The following is a 21,763-nucleotide window of genomic DNA, read 5'->3' as shown; positions in this document are numbered from 1 at the left end:
GCATACCATAGACAATAATCAATCCAAATATATAAAAGATAGAAATAAGTCTGACTGCACTTTCCCTCTAACCATGTTTAGCGCCCTCTAGTGTTCTCAGCTAAATCATATAGTACTGTTTTTATAAAATGCAAATTGTACATGAAATACTAGTACTGCATACGTAGGATACATGTCAGTATAAAAACTTTGTGTTGAGTTGAACTGTGTTTATAAATCAATCTGTCTTCACAAACGAAAGTTTTTGTAATAAAATTCAGTAATAAAAAGATTTTAATATTTGATAGAAAATCATTTTTGTATGGAAACTATTCCTTGATGATACGTAGGCAAATGCACTCTATGCTTTATACTTGTAATATTTGTTCATTCATACATTCATCTTTTCTACTCGGTTCATTTTTTTAAAAACATTTTTGTTTAGTACTTGTTCATTTTATTATTCTATGTTCAGTACTTGTTTGAAATATGTTTATTTCGTAAAAATGTTTTCTATTAATAAAAGTAGCCATATGGATGAGAATTTGGTCTTTATTTTTGATCTTTAATTTCTAAAATAATTTCATCATGGCTTCCCTACTTGAAAAATCAATGTGAAACACATTGTTCATAGACAGAGGGTCGATGCATTGACCGAGTATGTGTTTATAACTCAATACATTGCAAAAACCCTTAAAATGTGTAAAAAGTTTGTTATTGTACGTACAATAACAAACATTTTACACATTTATTAATCTTTTGCAATGTATTGAGTTACAAACACAGACTTGGCATATGTTGTTTCACATGAATTTTTCAAGTAGGAAGCCATGATAAAGTTATTTCATAAATTACAAATCCAAAATAAATACCCAAACCTCATCCATATGTCCACTTTAAGTTCATTTTATGCATTCCTTGGTTCAGTTTTGGCATCAAAACATTTGTTCATTTTACAAACACTCTATTCTACACGTACTGTACTTGTATCAAACTTTTGTAAACTTAATAAATTCTTTTGTTTTGTTTTATAAAATAGTTCATTTCGTTTTATTATAAATTGTTTTCTTATAAATTTATTTGTTTCATTTTACACTGCGGTAACGTCCATCTCTTCGAGATCCAGACCAAATTTTTCTTTCTTGCTCTGTTCATGTTCCCCAATAGCAGCACTTAATATATCATCCGATTCCATGTAATCAGGTGGCAGTTTAGAATAATATTCATAGTCGTCATTGAAATCTATAGTAATTTCTTGATCTTCACTATGCTCTGTCTCTGCCTCCACCACATTTTCATCCAGTGAGTTATTGCTAAATAAAACAAAATAAAACAGTTATCATTCAAGGAAAAGTCCAGTCAGACTTATTTCTACCTTTAGTACACTTGTATTGATTACTGCTATCAACTTAAAGGAAAAGTCCAGTCAGACTTATTTCTGCCTTTAGTACACTTGTATTGATTACTGCTATCAACTTAAAGGAAAAGTCCAGTCAGACTTATTTCTACCTTTAGTACACTTGTATTGATTACTGTTATCAACTTAAAGGAAAAGTCCAGTCAGACTTATTTCTACCTTTAGTACACTTGTATTGATTACTGCTATCAACTTATAGGAAACGTCCAGTCAGACTTATTTCTGTCTTTAGTACACTTGCATTGATTACTGCTATCAACTTAAAGGAAAAGTCTAGTCAGACTTATTTCTACCTTTAGTACACTTGTATTGATTACTGCTATCAGCTTAAAGGAAAAGTCCAGTCAGACTTATTTCTACCTTTAGTACACTTGTATTGATTACTGTTATCAACTTAAAGGAAAAGTCCAGTCAGACTTATTTCTACCTTTAGTACACTTGTATTGATTACTGCTATCAACTTATAGGAAACGTCCAGTCAGACTTATTTCTGTCTTTAGTACACTTGTATTGATTACTGCTATCAACTTAAAGGAAAAGTCTAGTCAGACTTATTTCTACCTTTAGTACACTTGTATTGATTACTGCTATCAACTTAAAGGAAAAGTCCAGTCAGACTTATTTCTACCTTTAGTACACTTGTATTGATTACTGCTATCAACTTAAAGGAAAAGTCCAGTAAGACTTATTTCTACCTTTAGTACACTTGTATTGATTACTGCTATCAACTTAAAAGGAAAAGTCCAGTCAGACTTATTTCTGTCTTTAGTACACTTGTATTGATTACTACTATCAACTTAAAGGAAAAGTGCAGTCAGACTTATTTCTGTCTTCAGTACACTTTTATTGATTACTACTATCAACTTAAAGGAAAAGTGCAGTCAGACTTATTTCTTTCTTTAGTACACTTGTATTGATTACTGCTATCAACTTAAAGGAAAAGTGCAGTCAGACTTATTTCTGTCTTTAGTACACTTGTATTGATTACTACTATCAACTTAAAGGAAAAGTGCAGTCAGACTTATTTCTGTCTTTAGTACACTTGTATTGATTACTACTATCAACTTAAAAGGAAAAGTCCAAGTGTAAATTTGTAACTGCAAACAAGTCAAGTGACTGATACTTACTCTTGTTCTTGAGGGTCGTTATAGACATTGAAGTCACTGTTCCATACAGGATTAGATCTGAAACAAAATGAATAACAGCTGTAATACACAGTAGTAGTTTCCTGTTTATTCTAAATTCACATCCACTTAGCAAATGGCCTAGTTGGCCTGAGTGCACCTACTTTTGGCAAATGACCTGAACTAAATGGACCTACATTTGGCAAATGACCTGAACTAAATGTACCTACATTTGGGAAATGACCTGAACTATGCACACCTACATTTGGCAAATGACCTGAACTAAGTACACCCACAGTTGGCAAATGACCTGAACTAAATGGACCTACATTTGGCAAATGACCTGAACTAAATGTACCTACATTTGGGAAATGACCTGAACTATGCACACCTACATTTGGCAAATGACCCGAACTAAGTACATCTACAGTTGGCAAATGACCTGAACTAAGTACACCCACAGTTGGCAAATGACCTGAACTACATGAACTAAGTACAACTTCAAATTTGTTAGTTCTTACATGATTTCTAGATCAACTTACCCTTCAAATTTGAATTTATTGGTGCCTGGTACATTAGCCTCTCTATTAAGTCCAGAATCTTGGGATCCAAATGTTCCAGCTCTCGCAGCTCTCAGTTTTCTCTTGTACCTATATACACAATGTGTTAAGGATGTCAGACTTCAACTTAAAGGCCAACTTTGGATTAAGATTAAAATGAAAACTTCAAAGGTAAAACTTTACATGTGTAAAACTTTACAGGGATACACCATGCCTTCATTAACAATGTTTTGTTCAGCAGTAAAAGTTATGTTATCTATAAACTTGCAAAATGATCAACTGTCATCATAAATGTATATTTTACAATTATTCTTCTGGCAAACGTGGCCAGTTTTAACTGTGTTTTCACTTAACTTTGTGTTCTGGAGAGTCATGCACATGATTACACATCACATAAATTTCACACAATTACCAAAAAAAACACCAGCATGAAGCACTATTTTATCTTCATTGTTGTAGCTGGGGTCAACTATTCTGCAATTTAGCAGACATGCATATGTATTAGGTGAACAACGAATATTCATGCCCTCATCATTATTACCTTCAAATAAAGTCATGAATATTTACTGTTCATCTAATACATATGCAGGTCTTCTATGTCTCATGAGGCAATAGTGAACCACTGCTATCCCCATTGTCATGTTTGGCAGTGTTGATATGTGTTTGACTGACTAACTGACTGACTGACTGACTGACTGACTGACTGACTGACTGAAGTACTAGTATTTTGAGTTTATGACTTACTTGCTCCTCATTGAGAAGTAACAACAGAAGAGAAGGATTAGCAGGAAGAGAAGAACAAAGAGTAGAGCTCCCATAGTTATCTGTAAATACTGTGAGTAATCCAACTGTACTTCATCAGTTACAGCAGGCTGCAAGAAAGGTCACAGAAAGGTCATCAGAAAAGTCATCACAAACGTAATAATAATAATAATGACAATCTTTTACTATAAACCTTAAATTTTTCTCTAAAGGTTAGACTGACACTAGTCCCTTGGGAGATTTTTTTATCCCATAATTTTCACATGTTTTAAATAGGGAACTTGCAAACCCGCCATTTTGAATGTTGCATTATGGGAAATATGATAATAAATACTAATGAATTGGTATTGTAAGCAATACTTTTACATTGTTTGCAAACATGAATGATCAATTCATAGTTACCCTGACCACTGTGGAAGGTTTTCTATTGGTAGCTCCAGATTAGGTATTATGATAACCACAGATAATCCCATAGTGCTTTGCATCTGAGCATGCTCAGTCTGGATCACAAGTTCCCTATTTGTTATTCATTTCAAATTTTGTGTAGGAAAATGTGGTCAACTTTTTTTTCCTCTCCAGTTACTAGTAGTCTCCCAAGGGCTTAGTGTAAACCTGAAACTGTCTGCACATCACTCACTCAGGTTGCTCTTCAAAAAGTTCAATCAGGACTTGCGTAGAACAGCGGTTAAAATTCTTATAGTGAACACATTAATATTCTACTTGTCATTAGATATGATGTACTACAATTAATACTTACAACAACTGCAATAACACTGTATTTTTTAAAGACTTCTTCCAAATTCTCTTCGTATCTATCCAATAAGCTGTTGATATCATGTACAACATTATTATCAGTAAACTTCACATACATGATTCAAATCTTACTGTTTATTTAAACAGATAACATCTAAAGAACAATTTCAGAGATTTATACTTTTTTTTGACTGGTTGACTGCAGTACAAATAATTGTTAAGCGTGTCACAGGGAAAATTATCATAAAGACAAAAGATTGTATAGTTTGGCCACTAGGGGTGCTATTCAATAGCATATTTTTGGCTAGACCTGTAGGCTGAGGTACTTTGGTGTCTCCGGGTGTGCAAACATCAGAAAAAAGACTGCTTAACTTACTCAATAATGTCATAAACGTCCATAATTTCATTTGTCTCTGGATCAACACAGTGAATAAAGATATCAGTTCTGTAAAATATCAAACAAGTTCAAGTACAAGATAAATACAAATATTAGTATGACAATTCAATCATGGCAGTTTATTTGGGTTTAGGTACTTGACATTAAAAACGAAAGACACTTTATATGGTTGGAGGGTGAGGTAGGAGGCAACTAGATGAGTAATTGTACAGGGAGGCTCCATGCAGACATTTTGTATGGCTGGGTGGGTGGGTAGGTGTGGGTAACTACACAAGTAATTTGTACAGAGAGGTTCTGTGCAGAGATTTAGTACATACGACATTACGCCTAGGTGGGAGGGGGGGGGGCAACTACATGAGTAATTGTACAGAGAGGCTCCGTCAGATCTCCAAAAACCTAAATTTATTATGCCACCTTTTATGGAAAAATGAGACGCCTTTCTCATACCAAAGGTTCAGTATAACAGCTGATATCTTCTCAATTTGTTGTTACATTGCTTTAATTGTGGTTTTGGGGTCCTGCCTAAGATGAATGGTAAATATTGTAATAATTATTTATTATCATTATCATGGAGGGTAACTCAGGTTTGAGATTAAAAACCCTACAGACAAACTATGTTTCAAGTTTTGATGTGAAAAGTATACCCATTCTCATACTGGAGGGTAGAAAAAGAGGAACCACCCCCCCCCCCCCCCCACGATATTGTCATCTATGGCAATTTATACCCCTGAGGGATTATGACTACATGGAGATATAGATTTTCCTGTCAAACATTCAAATATCATGAGATCAACACAACAAAATCAAATAGTGATTTTTTAACTCATAGCTGCCTCTTTAATGATGTTCAGTTATATACAGAAAACAGACTTACTTTGAATTGTCTGGTTCATTGGTAGAAGGAACAATGTGAACTTTGACACTGTCTGCATTGCACTGAGCACCAGTGATTTCTTCAATGTCACTATTAAGACAAAGATGAATCCATGTTATCTCATGTTATGATTATCATAAAGACAAAGTTATTGTATAATTTGGCCACAGAGGGCGCTATTCAAAAGTAGAGACTTGGAGTGAACTTTGAAACCCTACTTTTCCCAATGTTTCACACCAAATATCTATGATTAATTTATAAACAAAAGACAAAAAAAAAATCACATAATGAAATTTTTTAAAAATCGCTTCAAATTTTAAAATATGAAAGTTTGTTCCTGGTACTTTTGAAAGAATAAATGAAATTTGGAGGTTCGCCATCTTGTTTTCAAGGATATCGCCAATTTTTTATTTTTACATAGAATCAACACATTATTCAGTTGCCATATTGAATTCTAAACTGGCTTAATTTGATATCATTTTGACCTCTATTTCAAAAACAAGAAATGTTTACATTAAAGTACAGTAAATTACAATTTGTAATTTTGATCAGAATGGTTGTGAACACTATTCCTGTATTTGAACAAATACCCTTGTTGTTGTTATATACTATGTGTATACCCTCTTAGAGTATAGTTGAGTAATTTTAAAGTTCAAAGTTCAAAGTTCAAAGTTCAAAATTCAAAATTCAAAATTTAAAGTAAAATACTCACTCCATGAAGTCATCAATCCATGTCAAGACTTCATCAACGGGTGCAAGGACAATAATTTTCACTCTTTGGTCGTCACGAAGCAAGTATATCTAGGAATGGAACATATATATTATAGTTATATCATGATTTAAACATTTGTGCTAGGTTTGAAAGAAATACGCCATTGTATGAAATATGGATGTGGATGGAAAGGGGGGTACTAAAAATAGTACTATGAATTACTAAAGGTGTATATGGTATTTGTCAAAGATACAACTAAGTCCATTCAGACAGGTCAAAGGTCATAACCTTACAGGTCAAAGGTCATGAAAACTCACCGAGAGATATGCAGTATCGTTATGATAATCAATATCATAAGCTACAATCTTCAGATCAAAATAACCGGTCCAATCCGGTTCAAATACTAAATTAGTGTAAACTATGCCATCATAGGGATCTCTGAATTTAAAGGCTTCACCGCAATCAGGATTACTTTGATCTGAAAATACAATAAATTTTGGTAACTGTGGTTGCTAGGATCATTATCAGGGTTGCTATAGCCATTACTGTGGTTGCTACGATCATTATCAAGGTTGCTATAGCCATTACTGTGGTTGCTATGATCATTCTCAGGGTTGCTATGATCATTATCGGGATAGCTATAGCCATTGCTGTGGTTACTAGAATCAATATCAGGGTTGCTATGATCATTATCTGGATTGCTATAGCCATTACTGTGGTTGCTAGGATCATTATCGGGATAGCTATAGCCATTGCTGTGGTTGCTAGAATCAATATCAGGGTTGCTATGATCATTATCTGGATTGCTATAGCCATTACTGTGGTTGCTAGGATCATTATCAGAGTTGCTATGTATACAACTCATGATTCAGTATGCTGTGCATATCAGAAAAGCAATCATCACATTTTATATTGCTATAGTCATTACTGTGGTTGCTATGATCATTGTCAGGGTTGCTATGTGTACCAGGTATTGTGACAACTCACTATTCAGAACACAAAGTCCATGAAAATGCCTTTATTTCCTGCCATGGCAATCGCAGCACTTACATGACCATCTTCAATTTGGATAAATATTTACACATGTGAAAAACTGTTATCTGACAGAGCTAAAGAGATGCACAATCCTATTTAATTCTTATCAATCAAATGAGAAGTTAACATTAATGTGAAAAACCTGGGATTGAAACCCTGGCCTTTAAAAATCAAAGGCAGAGTTTCAATCTGGATAAAAATTGGGTCGTCTAGCTGGCAGAATGATTTGAAAAAGTTCGTCCAAAACAAAAGAATAATTGTATTTACTTCTTACACATCCACTGATAAGGTAACACTAATGTGAGAACCTGGAATTGAAACATTGATTTTAGAGTGTACTTACCAATATCACATATCTGTTTTGTAATATTATAAATGACTACTGCATTGATACCTTCGTCAGCATCAATGGCTTCTACTCTTGTGACAGATGATTCATACTCAGCATCCGTAGCTACACCTGTTACACACAAAGATAATAACAATAATATTAGGTGTTTTTTTTTAACATTTAGCACTTTTCCAAACTGTACTCAAGGCACACTTTACAATTATTACCCCAGGCACAGACCAAAAGTGACACAACAGTGCATTTTTTGCTTTATTTTTTTGGCTTTTTTTTTCTCAGTTTTGTAACGCGCATTGAGGCTGTTGCGTAATGCGTTGATAAGAATTTATTATTATTATTATTATTATTATTATTATTATTATTATTATTATTATACTTCCTCAACTCCCAGGGGAGTATACAATCCATTGCAGCCTTTATAGCTTAAGTGCATAGGACTAAAATATGTACATTGCAATCTCTATCCCACCTATTATACAGCTGGGCTGACTTGGGTACAATTGTAGTTCAAATCATACCCAGAGGATTTTAGCCATTCACAAACAAATGGCAGTGACAAGGCTTGAACTGACAACTTTCAGATTCCTAGCCAGTCACTTTAACCATTTGACCAGGTTGATTCCATATACAGATAAATAAATTCAATATAGAACTCCATTTGTATGTCTATATTTACACTTTGACTAGTTGAGGTTCTACACAGAAATAACTGACAATGTTTGGTATAACAATCTGGTTAATTCTGTTAGATTTTGCCACCCTTATCAAAACTGCCAGGTGTCACCCCATTTCTATGTTACTGTACCACTACATGCACACACAAAAGCTATAGGGCACACTTTTACCCTATAGGATCCCACAGGATCAAACATACCCAGTCAAGCAACCCCATTTGGTGAATTTTTTGTCCTACACATGGTGTTCAAAAATTTGAGTACTAGCATGGCAAATGATGATAGCCTACACACCTGTCCTGTAGGATTGCTCTATAGGATTGCCCTATAGGATTGCCCTATAGGATTTCCTGTAGGATTTTTTTGTAACTGTACAGATAAAGACTTGTGGCAAATAATTACAGGAGAACTATACAGTGTTATATTACTAACCTGCAGTGTAATATTTCTTTTTAAAGATAGGTGGGTTGTCATTGATGTCAACAACATCAATGATAACATGTTGTAGTGAGGTATCGTTCCAGTAAGTTGGATCCTCAATAGATACGTTTGTATTCTGTCTGGTTAAAACTCCGGCACTCCAGTTCTCATCCGGATCAGCTTTCACAGTTAAATCGTACTGTGCAATATCCTCTCTGTCAAGCACTTCAGTTGCAAATATTTCGCGAGTAAAATTATTTAGAGTAAATCTCTCTAGCTCATTCCCAGCTGAAACAACATACCAAAGAAAACAGATCAGGCATTAATGTTGAAGTACAGATTGAGACAAGAACTTATAACATGTGACTGCTGGTGTGGTACTCTTCAAGGAATATGCATAAATGCTTACAGTATTGTTCTCTGCGGCTGTACTTACACTGCAAACAGAAATGCAAATACTCGTAGTACCCACTCCTGACAGCACTTACACATCATGGGATAACTATCTGTATCTGTATCTGTATCTGTATCTGTATCTGTATCTGTATCTGTATCTGTATCTGTATCTGTATCTGTATCTGTGTCTGTGTCTGTATATGTATCTGTATATGTATCTGTATATATATATATATATATATATATATATATATATATATATATATATATATATATATATATATATATCTGTACTTGTACTGCATCTGCATCTGTACTGTATCTATACCTGTATCTATATCTATATCTATATCTATATCTATATCTATATTTGTATCTATCTATCTATATCTGTATCTGTATCTGTATCTGTATCTGTGTCTGTGTCTGTATATGTATCTGTATATGTATCTGTATATATATATATATATATATATATATATATATATATATATATATATATATATATATATATATATATATATATATCTGTACTTGTACTGCATCTGCATCTGTACTGTATCTATACCTGTATCTATATCTATATCTATATCTATATTTGTATCTATCTATCTATCTATATCTGTATCTATATCTATATCTGTATCTATATCTATATCTATATCTATATTTGTATCTATCTATCTATCTATATCTGTATCTATATCTATATCTGTATCTATATCTATATCTATATCTATATTTGTATCTATCTATCTATCTATATCTATATCTGTATCTATACCTGTATCTATATCTATATCTATATCTATATCTATATCTATATTTGTATCTATCTATCTATCTATCTATATCTGTATCTATATCTATATCTGTATCTATATCTATATCTATATCTATATTTGTATCTATCTATCTATATCTATATCTGTATCTATACCTGTATCTATATCTATATCTATATCTATATCTATATTTGTATCTATCTATCTATCTATCTATATCTGTATCTATATCTATATCTGTATAATCTATATATATTTCTGTATCTGTATCTATATCTATATCTGTACCTGTATCTATATATATTTCTGTATCTGTATCTATATCTATATCTGTATCTGTGTCTGTATCTGTATTTTTGTATTTGACAGAGCCATACATTTTATTGGCTTCCAAAGCAAGCTAAAATATTGAAAAGATTTCAAATTCTCATTCAGATTGAATAGCGTCTTCACATGTCTCATGAGCCTAAGTCACACAGAGGTTATGAAAGAGGGGAACTGAATAAACGGTTACTAACCAACAATGAAGTAATAGTTGACAGCGTTTTCACCAATGTCTAGATCATCTGCTTCTGTTACTTTTCCAATACTTTGACCACCATAGTCTTTTTCTTCAATGGGCTCCAGAATATCAGGGATTGGCATACCATCCTTTAGAAAAAAAGGTGAAATCATGATACAATAGAACATTAGGTACACATCTCATCTAGAGTTTGGGTTGGAGGGCAATTTTCCTGGAAACCAATGTTTTAGGTATTCATTGTACCTGGTGACAATTTGACATCATATGTCATCTATTCAATAGCCCTCACCACAATTCTGTTTTGTATTACTTTCAAAGAATGTATATTTTGTTTTCATTTTTTGGTGGAATAAATGTCAATTTGGTTCAGTCGCTATACACAGTAACTGTACTTCACAGACAAAGTACAATCAGAATCAACAAACCCGCAACATATTATTTCCACAGCTGTTGTTTTAGACAGGAAGTAGTTTTACTGTGCAATAACAGTGGGGGTATACAGTTCTTTTCCCCAAACCGAGTCAAAACTATTAAATGAACTATCAAGATCAGTGAGCCTGATCACAAGGTTTCATGTTGAGATAGACACCATAAAGATAACATACAAACATCACTTACACCATGTGGGCTCTGTATTTAGTTAATGATATAAACAGTAACATCATGCATACTACTACACAAGGTATAATCTGTTGAAGTTCAAACAAAATCCATGGTCAGCAGCCAGTGAAAGTTGGTACGAGAATCTGTTAAAGTATTGATTTTCATTGTATGGCATCTTACCTCATCTCTCTGAAAGGTTGGTGGATTGTCATCAATGTCATCAACAATAACCATTACTGACAACTCAGTAGAAAATTGATTTGGCTCTCCATTATCTGTGGCCAATACAAAAAGCTGTAACAAACAAACAAACAAACACAGAAACAGATTACAGCTAATACTTTTTACAAAGTCATGAAACTGACAAAATAACAGAATTAAAAATTACCAACTTTGGATCAACAAACCTATACAACCAAAGAGTTCATGATATTGTCACCAATGACTACCAATAAACTTTTAAGACATACAATGACCATGAAAACTTGCCAGATGACTCTGAAAACTTACCAGATAATGACCATGAAAACTTACCATGACAATGACCATGAAAACTTACCAGATAATGACTATGAAAACTTACGATGACTCTGAAACTTACCAGATAATGACTCTGAAAACTTACCAGATGACTATGAAAACTTGCCAGATGACTGAAAACTTACCAGATGACTGAAAACTTACCAGATGACTCTGAAAACTTACCAGATAACGACTATGAAAACTTACCAGATGACTGAAAACTTACCAATGACTATGAAACTTTACCAGACAGTGACCATGAGAACTTACCAGATGATGACTATGGAAACTTATCAGACAGTGACCATGAGAACTTACCAGATGATGACTATGAAAACTTATCAATGACTATGTCTTTATCAGAAAATGACTATGAATCATTAAAAGGCAATAACAATGAAAAATGAACAAAAAACTTACTGGATAATCAGCGATTGTTTCTCTGTCTGTCACATGACCATCCGTGGTATTAATTACCCCTGATATATCACCAAGATCAAAATATTGGAAGCTCTCACTTGGATCCACATCTTCCCGGAAACTGTAAGACACTTCACCATTTGGTCCTGTATCGTAATCATCTGCAAACACTGTGCACACATGACCATGGTAATCCTGGAAAAGACACGGATCAACATATATATTATACTTATTTGTGTTAGCGCCCTCACACAAGCAAGGGCCCAGTACTTTTGTTTTAGCAAGCTTTGTTTATGGTAAATATTCCACACAGCACCCTGGCACACCTTCTCCATTGCGTATTTGCAAGTTCTCTCTCAGTGCCTATGATGTAAACTAATAAAAGAAGGATGGCCATGTAGAGCCTTAGAAATATTGAGAAAGAGTCCTTGCTCATAACGTCTGTTTTAACTTGGTCTATGGTATTTCATATTGATTTTTCAAGTAGGAAGCCAAAAATCCCAAAAATTAAATACCAAATCCTCACCCATATGACCACTTTAAACAGTGAATACTGTAGGTTAAACCTTCACCTTGTACCTACCTCAGTAACATGTACATTGACACTGGTACTTCCATCAAGATATATAATAGTGCCATTAGAAAGTTCAACATATATAAACACAGGTGGGTTATCATTAACATCAATGACTCTAATATATAACGAAGCATTAGATGACAGCTGAGGTGTTCCTCTGTCTGTAGCTATCAACTCCAAGAAATAAAATCCATGTTGATTTTGTAGTGATTCTTGCACCTTGACAACTCCAGTATTTATATTAGTGGTGTCATCAGTGTCAATTTCAAACAAGTAATCTGAAAGTCAAAAAATTGATTTAGTTAGAGTGTAATGATAGCAAGGGAAAACGCATGATAAGAGAATCACACATAAGTTGTAAGAAGTGGATAAAACATACCGCCCCCACTAATGGAATAACCCAGAAGTTACATCAATTACATGAAACTTACCCTTCCCATTAATGGTAATATACAGTACATCATGTAACATTTACAAAACATTTACCTTCCCCATCAATGGTATCACCCAGTAGGCAAACAATTACATAAAACTTGCCTCCCCATCAATGGTATCACCCAGTAGGCATAACAATTACAAAACACTTACCCTCTTCATTAATGGTATCACCCATAAGATGTAACATTAAACTTACCTCCTTCAAGGTTAGTATCATTTCTGTCACCAAAACTGTAATCCACTATGCCACCATCACCTAAGTCAGGATCATCTGCTGTTACCCTGGTAACTATTGTACCAACAATCTCATCTTCTCTGACTTCAGACTTGTATTCACTTTGGAAAAATTCTGGAGGATTATCATTCACATCTATAAGAGTCACTTTTAGCTGTTGACAAAACAGAAATACAAAACAATAAGTAAAAAATAAAATTTTGATGACAATTTCACTTTTCTCTCGCAACTTCACATGATCACAGGATAAAAATAGCATAAGTGTATAACCTTTTTAATGAAGATTGAAAGAATGCTTTAAACTTCTATTTTGACATTTGACCTTTGTCCTTGAAGGTCAATTCATATATTTTCACAGTGAGTATAGGAACTTAAAAATAGACTTTTTTGGACTTAAATTTACACGAGAAAAAGAATATATCAATCTTTGCAGCCAGCCTTAAACTAGTGATCAATATAAACATATCCTTTGTGTGTGTGTGTGTGTGTGTTTGTGTGTGTGTGTGTGTACATGTATGTATGTATGTATGTATGTATGTATGTATGTATGTATGTATGTATGTATGTATGTATGTATGTATGTATGCATGCATGCATGTATGTATGTATGTATGTATGTATGTATGTATGTATGTGTGTATGTATGTATGTGTACATATATTTGTGAGTGTGTGTGTATGTGTGTGTGTGTGTGTGTGTGTGTGTGTGTGTGTGTGTGTGTGTGTGTGTGTTGTGTATGTATCTATAAAAGTTAGCACATTATTCATACAGCTAAGTTTGTATGTGGAAATCCTCCAACTATAATTCCTACTTACAATTTCTGATGATTGTAATCGTGGTGATCCTCCAGGATTATCAGTGGCTGTAATGGTTAGATCATATATTTCAATAGTTTCCCTATCAAGCACTCCTTTGACAAATATCACACCCTGGCAACAGAAATAACAATTGGAGTTAAAATTGTGTAAATACATGCACTATTAAACATGCCTTGAAGATGATACAGGTATTTTCTTCCGGGAGAACAAATACTAGGCTTATTAAATTTGCAATTTTGATGTGGTTCTAGTTCTTCAGTGTATATTGCCCAAGGGCTTCAGTGTATATTACCTAAGGGCTTCAGTGTATATTGCCCAAGGGTTTCAGTGTATATTGCCCAAGGGGTTCATTGTATATTGCCAAAGGGCTTCAGTGTATATTGTCTAAGGGCTTCAGTGTATATTGCCCAAGGGCTTCAGTGTGTATTGTCTAAGGGCTTCAGTGTGTATTGTCTAAGGGCTTCAGTGTATATTGCCCAAGGGCTTCAGTGTATATTGCCTTAGGGCTTCAGTGTATATTGCCTTAGGGCTTCAGTGTATATTACCCAAGGGCTTCAGTGTATATTGCCAAAGGGCTTCAGTGTGTATTGTCTAAGGGCTTCAGTGTATATTGTCTAAGGGCTTCAGTGTATATTGCCTAAGGGCTTCAGTGTGTATTGCCCAAGGGCTTCAGTGTATATTGTCTAAGGGTTTCAGTGTATATTGCCCAAGGGTTTCAGTGTATATTGCCCAAGGGCTTCAGTGTAAATTGTCTATGGGCTTCAGTGTATATTGTCTAAGGGCTTCAGTGTATATTGCCCATTGGCTTCAGTGTGTATTGTCTAAGGGCTTCAGTGTGTATTGTCTAAGGGCTTCAGTGTATATTGCCCAAGGGCTTCAGTGTATATTGCCTAAGGGCTTCAGTGTATATTGTCTAAGGGCTTCAGTGTGTATTGCCCAAGGGCTTCAGTGTATATTGTCTAGGGGCTTCAGTGTATATTGCCCAAGGGTTTCAGTGTATATTGTCTAAGGGCTTCAATGTATATTGCCCAAGGGCTTCAGTGTATATTGCCCAAGGGCTTCAGTGTATATTGCCCAAGGGCTTCAGTGTATATTGCCGAAGGGTTTCAGTGTATATTGTCTAAGGGCTTCAGTGTATATTGCCCATTGGCTTCAGTGTGTATTGTCTAAGGGCTTCAGTGTGTATTGTCTAAGGGCTTCAGTGTATATTGCCCAAGGGCTTCAGTGTATATTGCCCAAGGGCTTCAGTGTATATTGCCGAAGGGCTTCAGTGTATATTGTCTAAGGGCTTCAGTGTATATTGCCCAAGGGTTTCAGTGTATATTGTCTAAGGGCTTCAATGTATATTGCCCAAGGGCTTCAGTGTATATTGCCCAAGGGCTTCAGTGTATATTGCCCAAGGGCTTCAGTGTATATTGCCGAAGGGTTTCAGTGTATATTGTCTAAGGGCTTCAGTGTATATTGCCCATTGGCTTCAGTGTGTATTGTCTAAGGGCTTCAGTGTATATTGCCCAAGGGCTTCAGTGTATATTGCCTAAGGGCTTCAGTGTATATTGTCTAAGGGCTTCAGTGTGTATTGCCCAAGGGCTTCAGTGTATATTGTCTAGGGGCTTCAGTGTATATTGCCCAAGGGTTTCAGTGTATATTGTCTAAGGGCTTCAATGTATATTGCCCAAGGGCTTCAGTGTATATTGCCCAAGGGCTTCAGTGTATATTGCCCAAGGGCTTCAGTGTATATTGCCGAAGGGTTTCAGTGTATATTGTCTAAGGGCTTCAGTGTATATTGCCCATTGGCTTCAGTGTGTATTGTCTAAGGGCTTCAGTGTGTATTGTCTAAGGGCTTCAGTGTATATTGCCCAAGGGCTTCAGTGTATATTGCCCAAGGGCTTCAGTGTATATTGCCGAAGGGCTTCAGTGTATATTGTCTAAGGGCTTCAGTGTATATTGCCCATTGGCTTCAGTGTATATTGCCCAAGGGCTTCAGTGTATATTGTCTAAGGGCTTCAGTGTATATTGCCCAAGGGCTTCAGTGTATATTGCCCATTGGCTTCTGTGTATATTGCCCAAGGGCTTCAGTGTATATTGCCCAAGGGCTTCAGTGTATATTGCCCATTGGCTTCTGTGTATATTGCCCAAGGGCTTCAGTGTATATTGCCTAAGGGCTTCAGTGTATATTGCTCAAGGGCTTTAGTGTATATTTCAAGGGCTTCAGTGTGCATTGCCTAATCACGTAATAGCTAAACTATATTTTGAATTAATTCTTGGTGAAATTTGATGGTAAAGAGGGGAGTAATTATGCCAAAATATGCTCTCATATTCACTTACGAGAAATGAGAATCGAACATCTTACATCCTCACATTTTGATGATGTGTGGCACAAAATGATGACATTGTCATTTCATTCTCATAAGCTCTGCTTAATCTCTCTAGTAGCTAGTTCCCCTTGGCCTTTATCCATTGGGGGCTAAAAACTACTACACACTCAATTTGGTCTTAAAAATTAACAATACTTTTTTATTAAACATATCTCACTTACTGTTTCCTCACGAATGTCAAATACATCATCAATATTGCCAGCAGTGATAGAATATGTTATGACAGCATGGTTACCAATATCAGCATCAGTGGCATATGCAGTAAACACTTCACTGTTAACAGTTGCATTCTCAAGTATCGAAGTGTCGTTTGGCAAATTAATAAATTCAGGATCATTATCATTGATGTCAGTGATTACAAAATACACCAGAACGTCAGTGTGTAGAGGTGGAACTCCTTTGTCTTGGGCACGGACTGTGATATTCAATTCGTCATACTCCTCACGATCAATGGCTTCATTAAGGGTAATAGTACCTATAACAAATTTTGATAAAACCATAATCAATACCAATCAATCGATTAATCAATCAAATTTCTATAGTGCCGATTGCCAGAGCAACGTTCTTTTCAATAGAGCTGAACTGTTAAAGCACAATGTAGGCTTTGGTGAACAAATAAGTCTTCAAATAAGTCTTATATGTCAACATTTTTGAAAGAAGAGAGAGAGCCAAACATGGCGGAATGTTTGGACTAAGGTCACATGGCAATACATCAGTACATCATAAAGTAGTTAACAACATTTGACTAAAACAACTCGAGTTCACAGAAATTATAAGATTTGAAACAAAGTTATCATAAATGATTTAGCAGGATGACAGTTAGTCTCTCAGGTATACCATGAAGGGGCACCCTCACACATCGGTCAACTCCTTTCATAGAGGAGTCGTCCGGTTATGGTAGAGCAGCATGATGTAGCTTACAGTCTAATTGAGAATGCGACCAACTTTTGTTGTGAAACACCTGGAAATTGTGATGTTATCAAAGAATACTATGACAAGGAGGCCCTGACTTCTGCTTTGAACAGCACTCCTAGTGGTCAAACTATAATACAACCTTTCGTTTTTTTCTGATATCCAGCATATATTGGCATATTAAATGATGTACACTGTGTGATCGCAATTAAAGCACTACTGTTTAATGATTGTGCCTAGATGGATAGCTCTTTGCTGCATGTTAACACTTACGACATTCTAAATTCACAGAAGAATAGCTATTAGCAGCACTAAAACTTGTTTTTATGCACAATAATACTACATAAAGCAATCTATTGGCTAACTAGAATATATACAAGTTAAAACTATAAACTTGTATGTGATGACACACATGGATGATAGCAGTGCCTTGGTTATGTAGATATAATCAGCCTGTAATCAAGTTCTATAAACATGGAATTATCATGAATGTGCAGCAACTTGAGAAAACCTATTTTTCAGAGAAGCTGTGCCACCTTACTATGTGTGTAATTACAACGTTCGTTGATAGCTTACATCAACCTGTTGCAGCAATACTTTTAGTTTGTCTTAGTGTTAGCTTTCTGATAGCCGACTTGCCATCGTCATAATCTGACAAATTTAATGATGCATGTTAGTATAATAAGTATACCTGTCTATGCGAAGAGATCAAAAAAATGCTAGTCTGTACGGTACGCTGTGATGGGGCGCCCTCACATGTCAACTCCTCTCATCGGTGAGGGTGGAATGACACGACATATCCTACAGTCTAAGGAAACTCATGCCTGTTTTACAACTGTATCCCTATTCACATACCTGTATCCTTATTAATTTTGAAATGATGTGTACTGTTATCTATAATGAAGTATTCTACATCTCCATTTGTGCCTTTATCCGGATCAACTGCCTTGACCTCGGAATAGATGGCATCCGGGTTCTCTTCCTGAATTGATCCATCATAGTACTCTATACCATTCAGGCCTGTCTGTGTGTTCTGGAATTCCGGTTCATTGTCATTCACATCATCAATTCTTACCTCCAATGAAGCTGAAAAGAAGAGTACAAACAATGGTATTAAAACTACATGTTCTTGTAGCCAGTCTCACTGGAACTTGATATTTCATTTCATTAAAAACTACATGCTCTAGTAAATTTGATATTTCATCCCATCAAAACTGCATGCACAGGGTTGTACAGGCTGTAAATTAGTGAGCCAACATACGGACAAAATCAAGAGTAGGATAAAAACTAAATTTTTTTTAGTTTGGGATGGGGTGGTGGAGATTGAACCATTTTAGTTCTTATCCGACAAAACACGAATTTACTTTTCATAGAATCTGTTTTGTACCCTTCATACAAATATTTCAATGAAAAAATATTGTCGAATCAAGAAATGGAAGAATGTTCACATAGTAAATGCATGGCATTAAAAGTGACTAAAAGAGTTATTGCTCACACTACAAAATGACTTTGTATTTATAGTACTACAAATGACCACATACTGATTATGAATTGATTGTGCTGTGTGAAATAATTATCACCTTTGGACAATTGAGTTAGAAGGGGTAGGGGGGAGGGGGGAGTCTGAGGCCTATCTATACGAATTCAGTTTTAATCCTACATTGAACTATTGACCTCATCACTACAGAGCTGCAGACGTTCCAAACTTAATACGAATAGCGCCCTCAAACATTACCTTCGTCAGTTTGATCAGGATAATCAGCTGCAGCATTGATATCTGTTACCATGATATCCAAATAATATATCTCAACTTCCTCTCGATTCAGTGACTCGTTTACATAAACTGTACCATTTGATGGGTCTATGTAAAACTGGTAGGTGAAATCGTTATCAGTGACGGGTTCTCCTCGTTCATTTTCAGCTTGAATTGCGGTGATTTCATACACTAACTCGTTATCCATATCAGGATCTTCAGCATGCATTGTTGTTATGCTATAACCCATGGTTTCATCTGATAGGAAATACAAACACAAAAAAACGGTATTGATAGCAACGAACTTTATCATATATATGACCAACCATGAGTTAGATTTGTAAAAGGTATATCATTAATACTATAATTTGACATACAGTTATAGTCTGAAGAGGTCAGAGGTCATCAGTCAGTCAACAGGAGTTCAGTCACTGAGCAGTCAGTCAATGAAGTCAGATGTCAGTTAACGAGAGACCAACCAAAGAGGTCAGATGTCAGTCAAGATGTCAGGTGTCAGTCAGTGAGGTCAGGTGTCAGTCAGTGAGGTCAGGGGTCAGTCAATGAGGTCAGGGGTCAGTCAGTAAATGAGGTGATAGGTCAGCCTATGATATTATATATACATGCCGAAGTCAACACCAATGAGCTTTCACTCTCTGATGAGCTAAAAAAGAATCCTAACAGCTATAACATTTTGCTGCTTTTAGCAGCTAGAAAAACACAGAATGGACAGTTTTAGAAGCTGGAACATTCAAGATTTCAAGCTTCACAAATTTCGACAACAAAAATTATGTAAAAAATAATTCCAGTTTCTGCTAATGTGGTATTGTTCATTGAAATTGTCATATGTCTGTTATTACATCACAGTTGCTAAGCACATTATGATGACATTATTTCTGGAAAACTTACACATAACTATTGAAAAAAAATCAACTTCAGTCATGCAGTTACTATGGATGTGATCATGGTTGCTAGGGACTTAGCTATTTTTTTGTTTACCCATTCAAATCTACGAATTGAAATAAAAGCATGTTTTGATTTTCAAAACACTTGAATTATGTACAATGTACTATGGACATGATAAGGGTTGCTTGGGATTGTGTTATTGTTTTTGTTTACTCATCAAGGTCTACAGACAAGATATTTTTGATTTCTAAAACTCTTTAATTATAGAGTTACTATGGACATTATCATGGTTGATACAGATTTTGCTCTCTTATGTTTGCCCTTTTAAGTTCACAAATCGATTTACTAAGAAAAAAAATGGTATTCACCTTCTGAGACTCTTTCAACCACAGATTTCACAACAAATTGTGGTGGTTTGTTGTTTATGTCCTCCACATACACATAAAGTGTACATTCATCTTCTAGTGGTGGGTTGCCACGGTCTGTTGCCCGTAATGTCATCACATAGGTATGTCCATACTCATCAACGTCCATGTTTACCACACCGAGGGAGATTGAAATATTACTGTGGCTTGTGTCGGTGGTATTGTAGTACCCAGTGGTTGGGGATAGACTAAACTTGTCGTTGGAACCACTTATTATCCGATAGTCAACCGTACTATCGTACTGATAGGGTTCGTGATAAACATCATCATCAAAGGCATGAACAGTGATCACGTAGTCTAGAAATGAGAACAAAACGGTAACATTTGAAATATTATTGAAATATTACCAGAAATTTTGAGCAAATGCATTAAAAAAGGTACAAAACTAAACATTGCACCATTTCAGTACACTTCATTTAAACAATTGAGCTTAGTAATAATGTTCATACAGCCTTCAGACTGCAGTGATTGGCTTAGATGGTATCACATGGTATGGACTACTGACCCATAGTGACCTCAATTTGCATACAGTAGATACTAGTCACATTCTTTTTTCCCTAGGGCAATATTCATGTGGTCTTATCAGGGATTTGCTTTGACCATGGAAAGAATATGTACCTGAGAATATGATGTGTTATAAAACACTTATTGCCTGCCTTATTAGGGCACTAGTCGACATCTTATTGTCCCTCATGCTGTTATGCAGCAATTATTTCAGACTTGAGAAATAGTTGCAGCATAACAGTTCTTGGGGTAATAACTGCCTACTAGTGCCCTGATAACCAGGCAATAAGTGTCAATAAGTGTATGATATGTGATATTCTTTTCCCATTACCTTGTTCTTTGAATTCTTCTGTTATGTTAGCAGTATATATTTTTTGAAGGAAATACGGTGCATTATCATTTATACCCTGGAAGTAGAAAACAACATTATTAAATATCGAACTGTATACGATACAAACCCTAGTTTGTCTTAAAGTGGCCATGTGGATGAGGATTGGGTATTTATTTTGGATTTTTAA

The 21,763-nt window shown here is 35.2% G+C and overlaps 1 protein-coding gene across 1 annotated transcript in view; it reads right to left on the bottom strand.

Annotated features, from left to right (window-relative positions):
* Positions 1 to 625: 625 nt before the first annotated feature.
* LOC144452489 (cadherin-23-like) overlaps positions 626 to 21,763 on the bottom strand; it is a 39,941-nt gene continuing 18,803 nt past the window's right edge. The window contains exons 18-39 of the mRNA XM_078143589.1: positions 21,577 to 21,652; positions 20,685 to 21,038; positions 19,396 to 19,671; positions 18,516 to 18,746; positions 16,910 to 17,223; positions 14,371 to 14,484; positions 13,517 to 13,709; positions 12,889 to 13,160; positions 12,306 to 12,500; positions 11,544 to 11,657; positions 10,756 to 10,888; positions 9,069 to 9,344; positions 7,957 to 8,073; positions 6,896 to 7,056; positions 6,579 to 6,667; positions 5,867 to 5,956; positions 4,972 to 5,040; positions 4,600 to 4,666; positions 3,825 to 3,952; positions 3,063 to 3,170; positions 2,524 to 2,580; positions 626 to 1,292 (exon numbers count right to left, since the gene is read on the bottom strand). Of these exons, the coding sequence (XP_077999715.1) occupies positions 1,070 to 1,292; positions 2,524 to 2,580; positions 3,063 to 3,170; positions 3,825 to 3,952; positions 4,600 to 4,666; positions 4,972 to 5,040; positions 5,867 to 5,956; positions 6,579 to 6,667; positions 6,896 to 7,056; positions 7,957 to 8,073; positions 9,069 to 9,344; positions 10,756 to 10,888; positions 11,544 to 11,657; positions 12,306 to 12,500; positions 12,889 to 13,160; positions 13,517 to 13,709; positions 14,371 to 14,484; positions 16,910 to 17,223; positions 18,516 to 18,746; positions 19,396 to 19,671; positions 20,685 to 21,038; positions 21,577 to 21,652 (3,657 nt within the window). The 3' untranslated portion in view covers positions 626 to 1,069. The remainder of the gene's footprint in view (positions 1,293 to 2,523; positions 2,581 to 3,062; positions 3,171 to 3,824; positions 3,953 to 4,599; positions 4,667 to 4,971; positions 5,041 to 5,866; positions 5,957 to 6,578; positions 6,668 to 6,895; positions 7,057 to 7,956; positions 8,074 to 9,068; positions 9,345 to 10,755; positions 10,889 to 11,543; positions 11,658 to 12,305; positions 12,501 to 12,888; positions 13,161 to 13,516; positions 13,710 to 14,370; positions 14,485 to 16,909; positions 17,224 to 18,515; positions 18,747 to 19,395; positions 19,672 to 20,684; positions 21,039 to 21,576; positions 21,653 to 21,763) is intronic.

This window comes from Glandiceps talaboti, chromosome 22 (assembly GCF_964340395.1).
Source record: "Glandiceps talaboti chromosome 22, keGlaTala1.1, whole genome shotgun sequence".
NCBI classification, from domain to species: Eukaryota; Metazoa; Hemichordata; class Enteropneusta; family Spengelidae; genus Glandiceps; species Glandiceps talaboti.
Note: the sequence above shows the minus strand (reverse complement) of the source record. Positions and strands in the feature narration are given on the sequence as shown.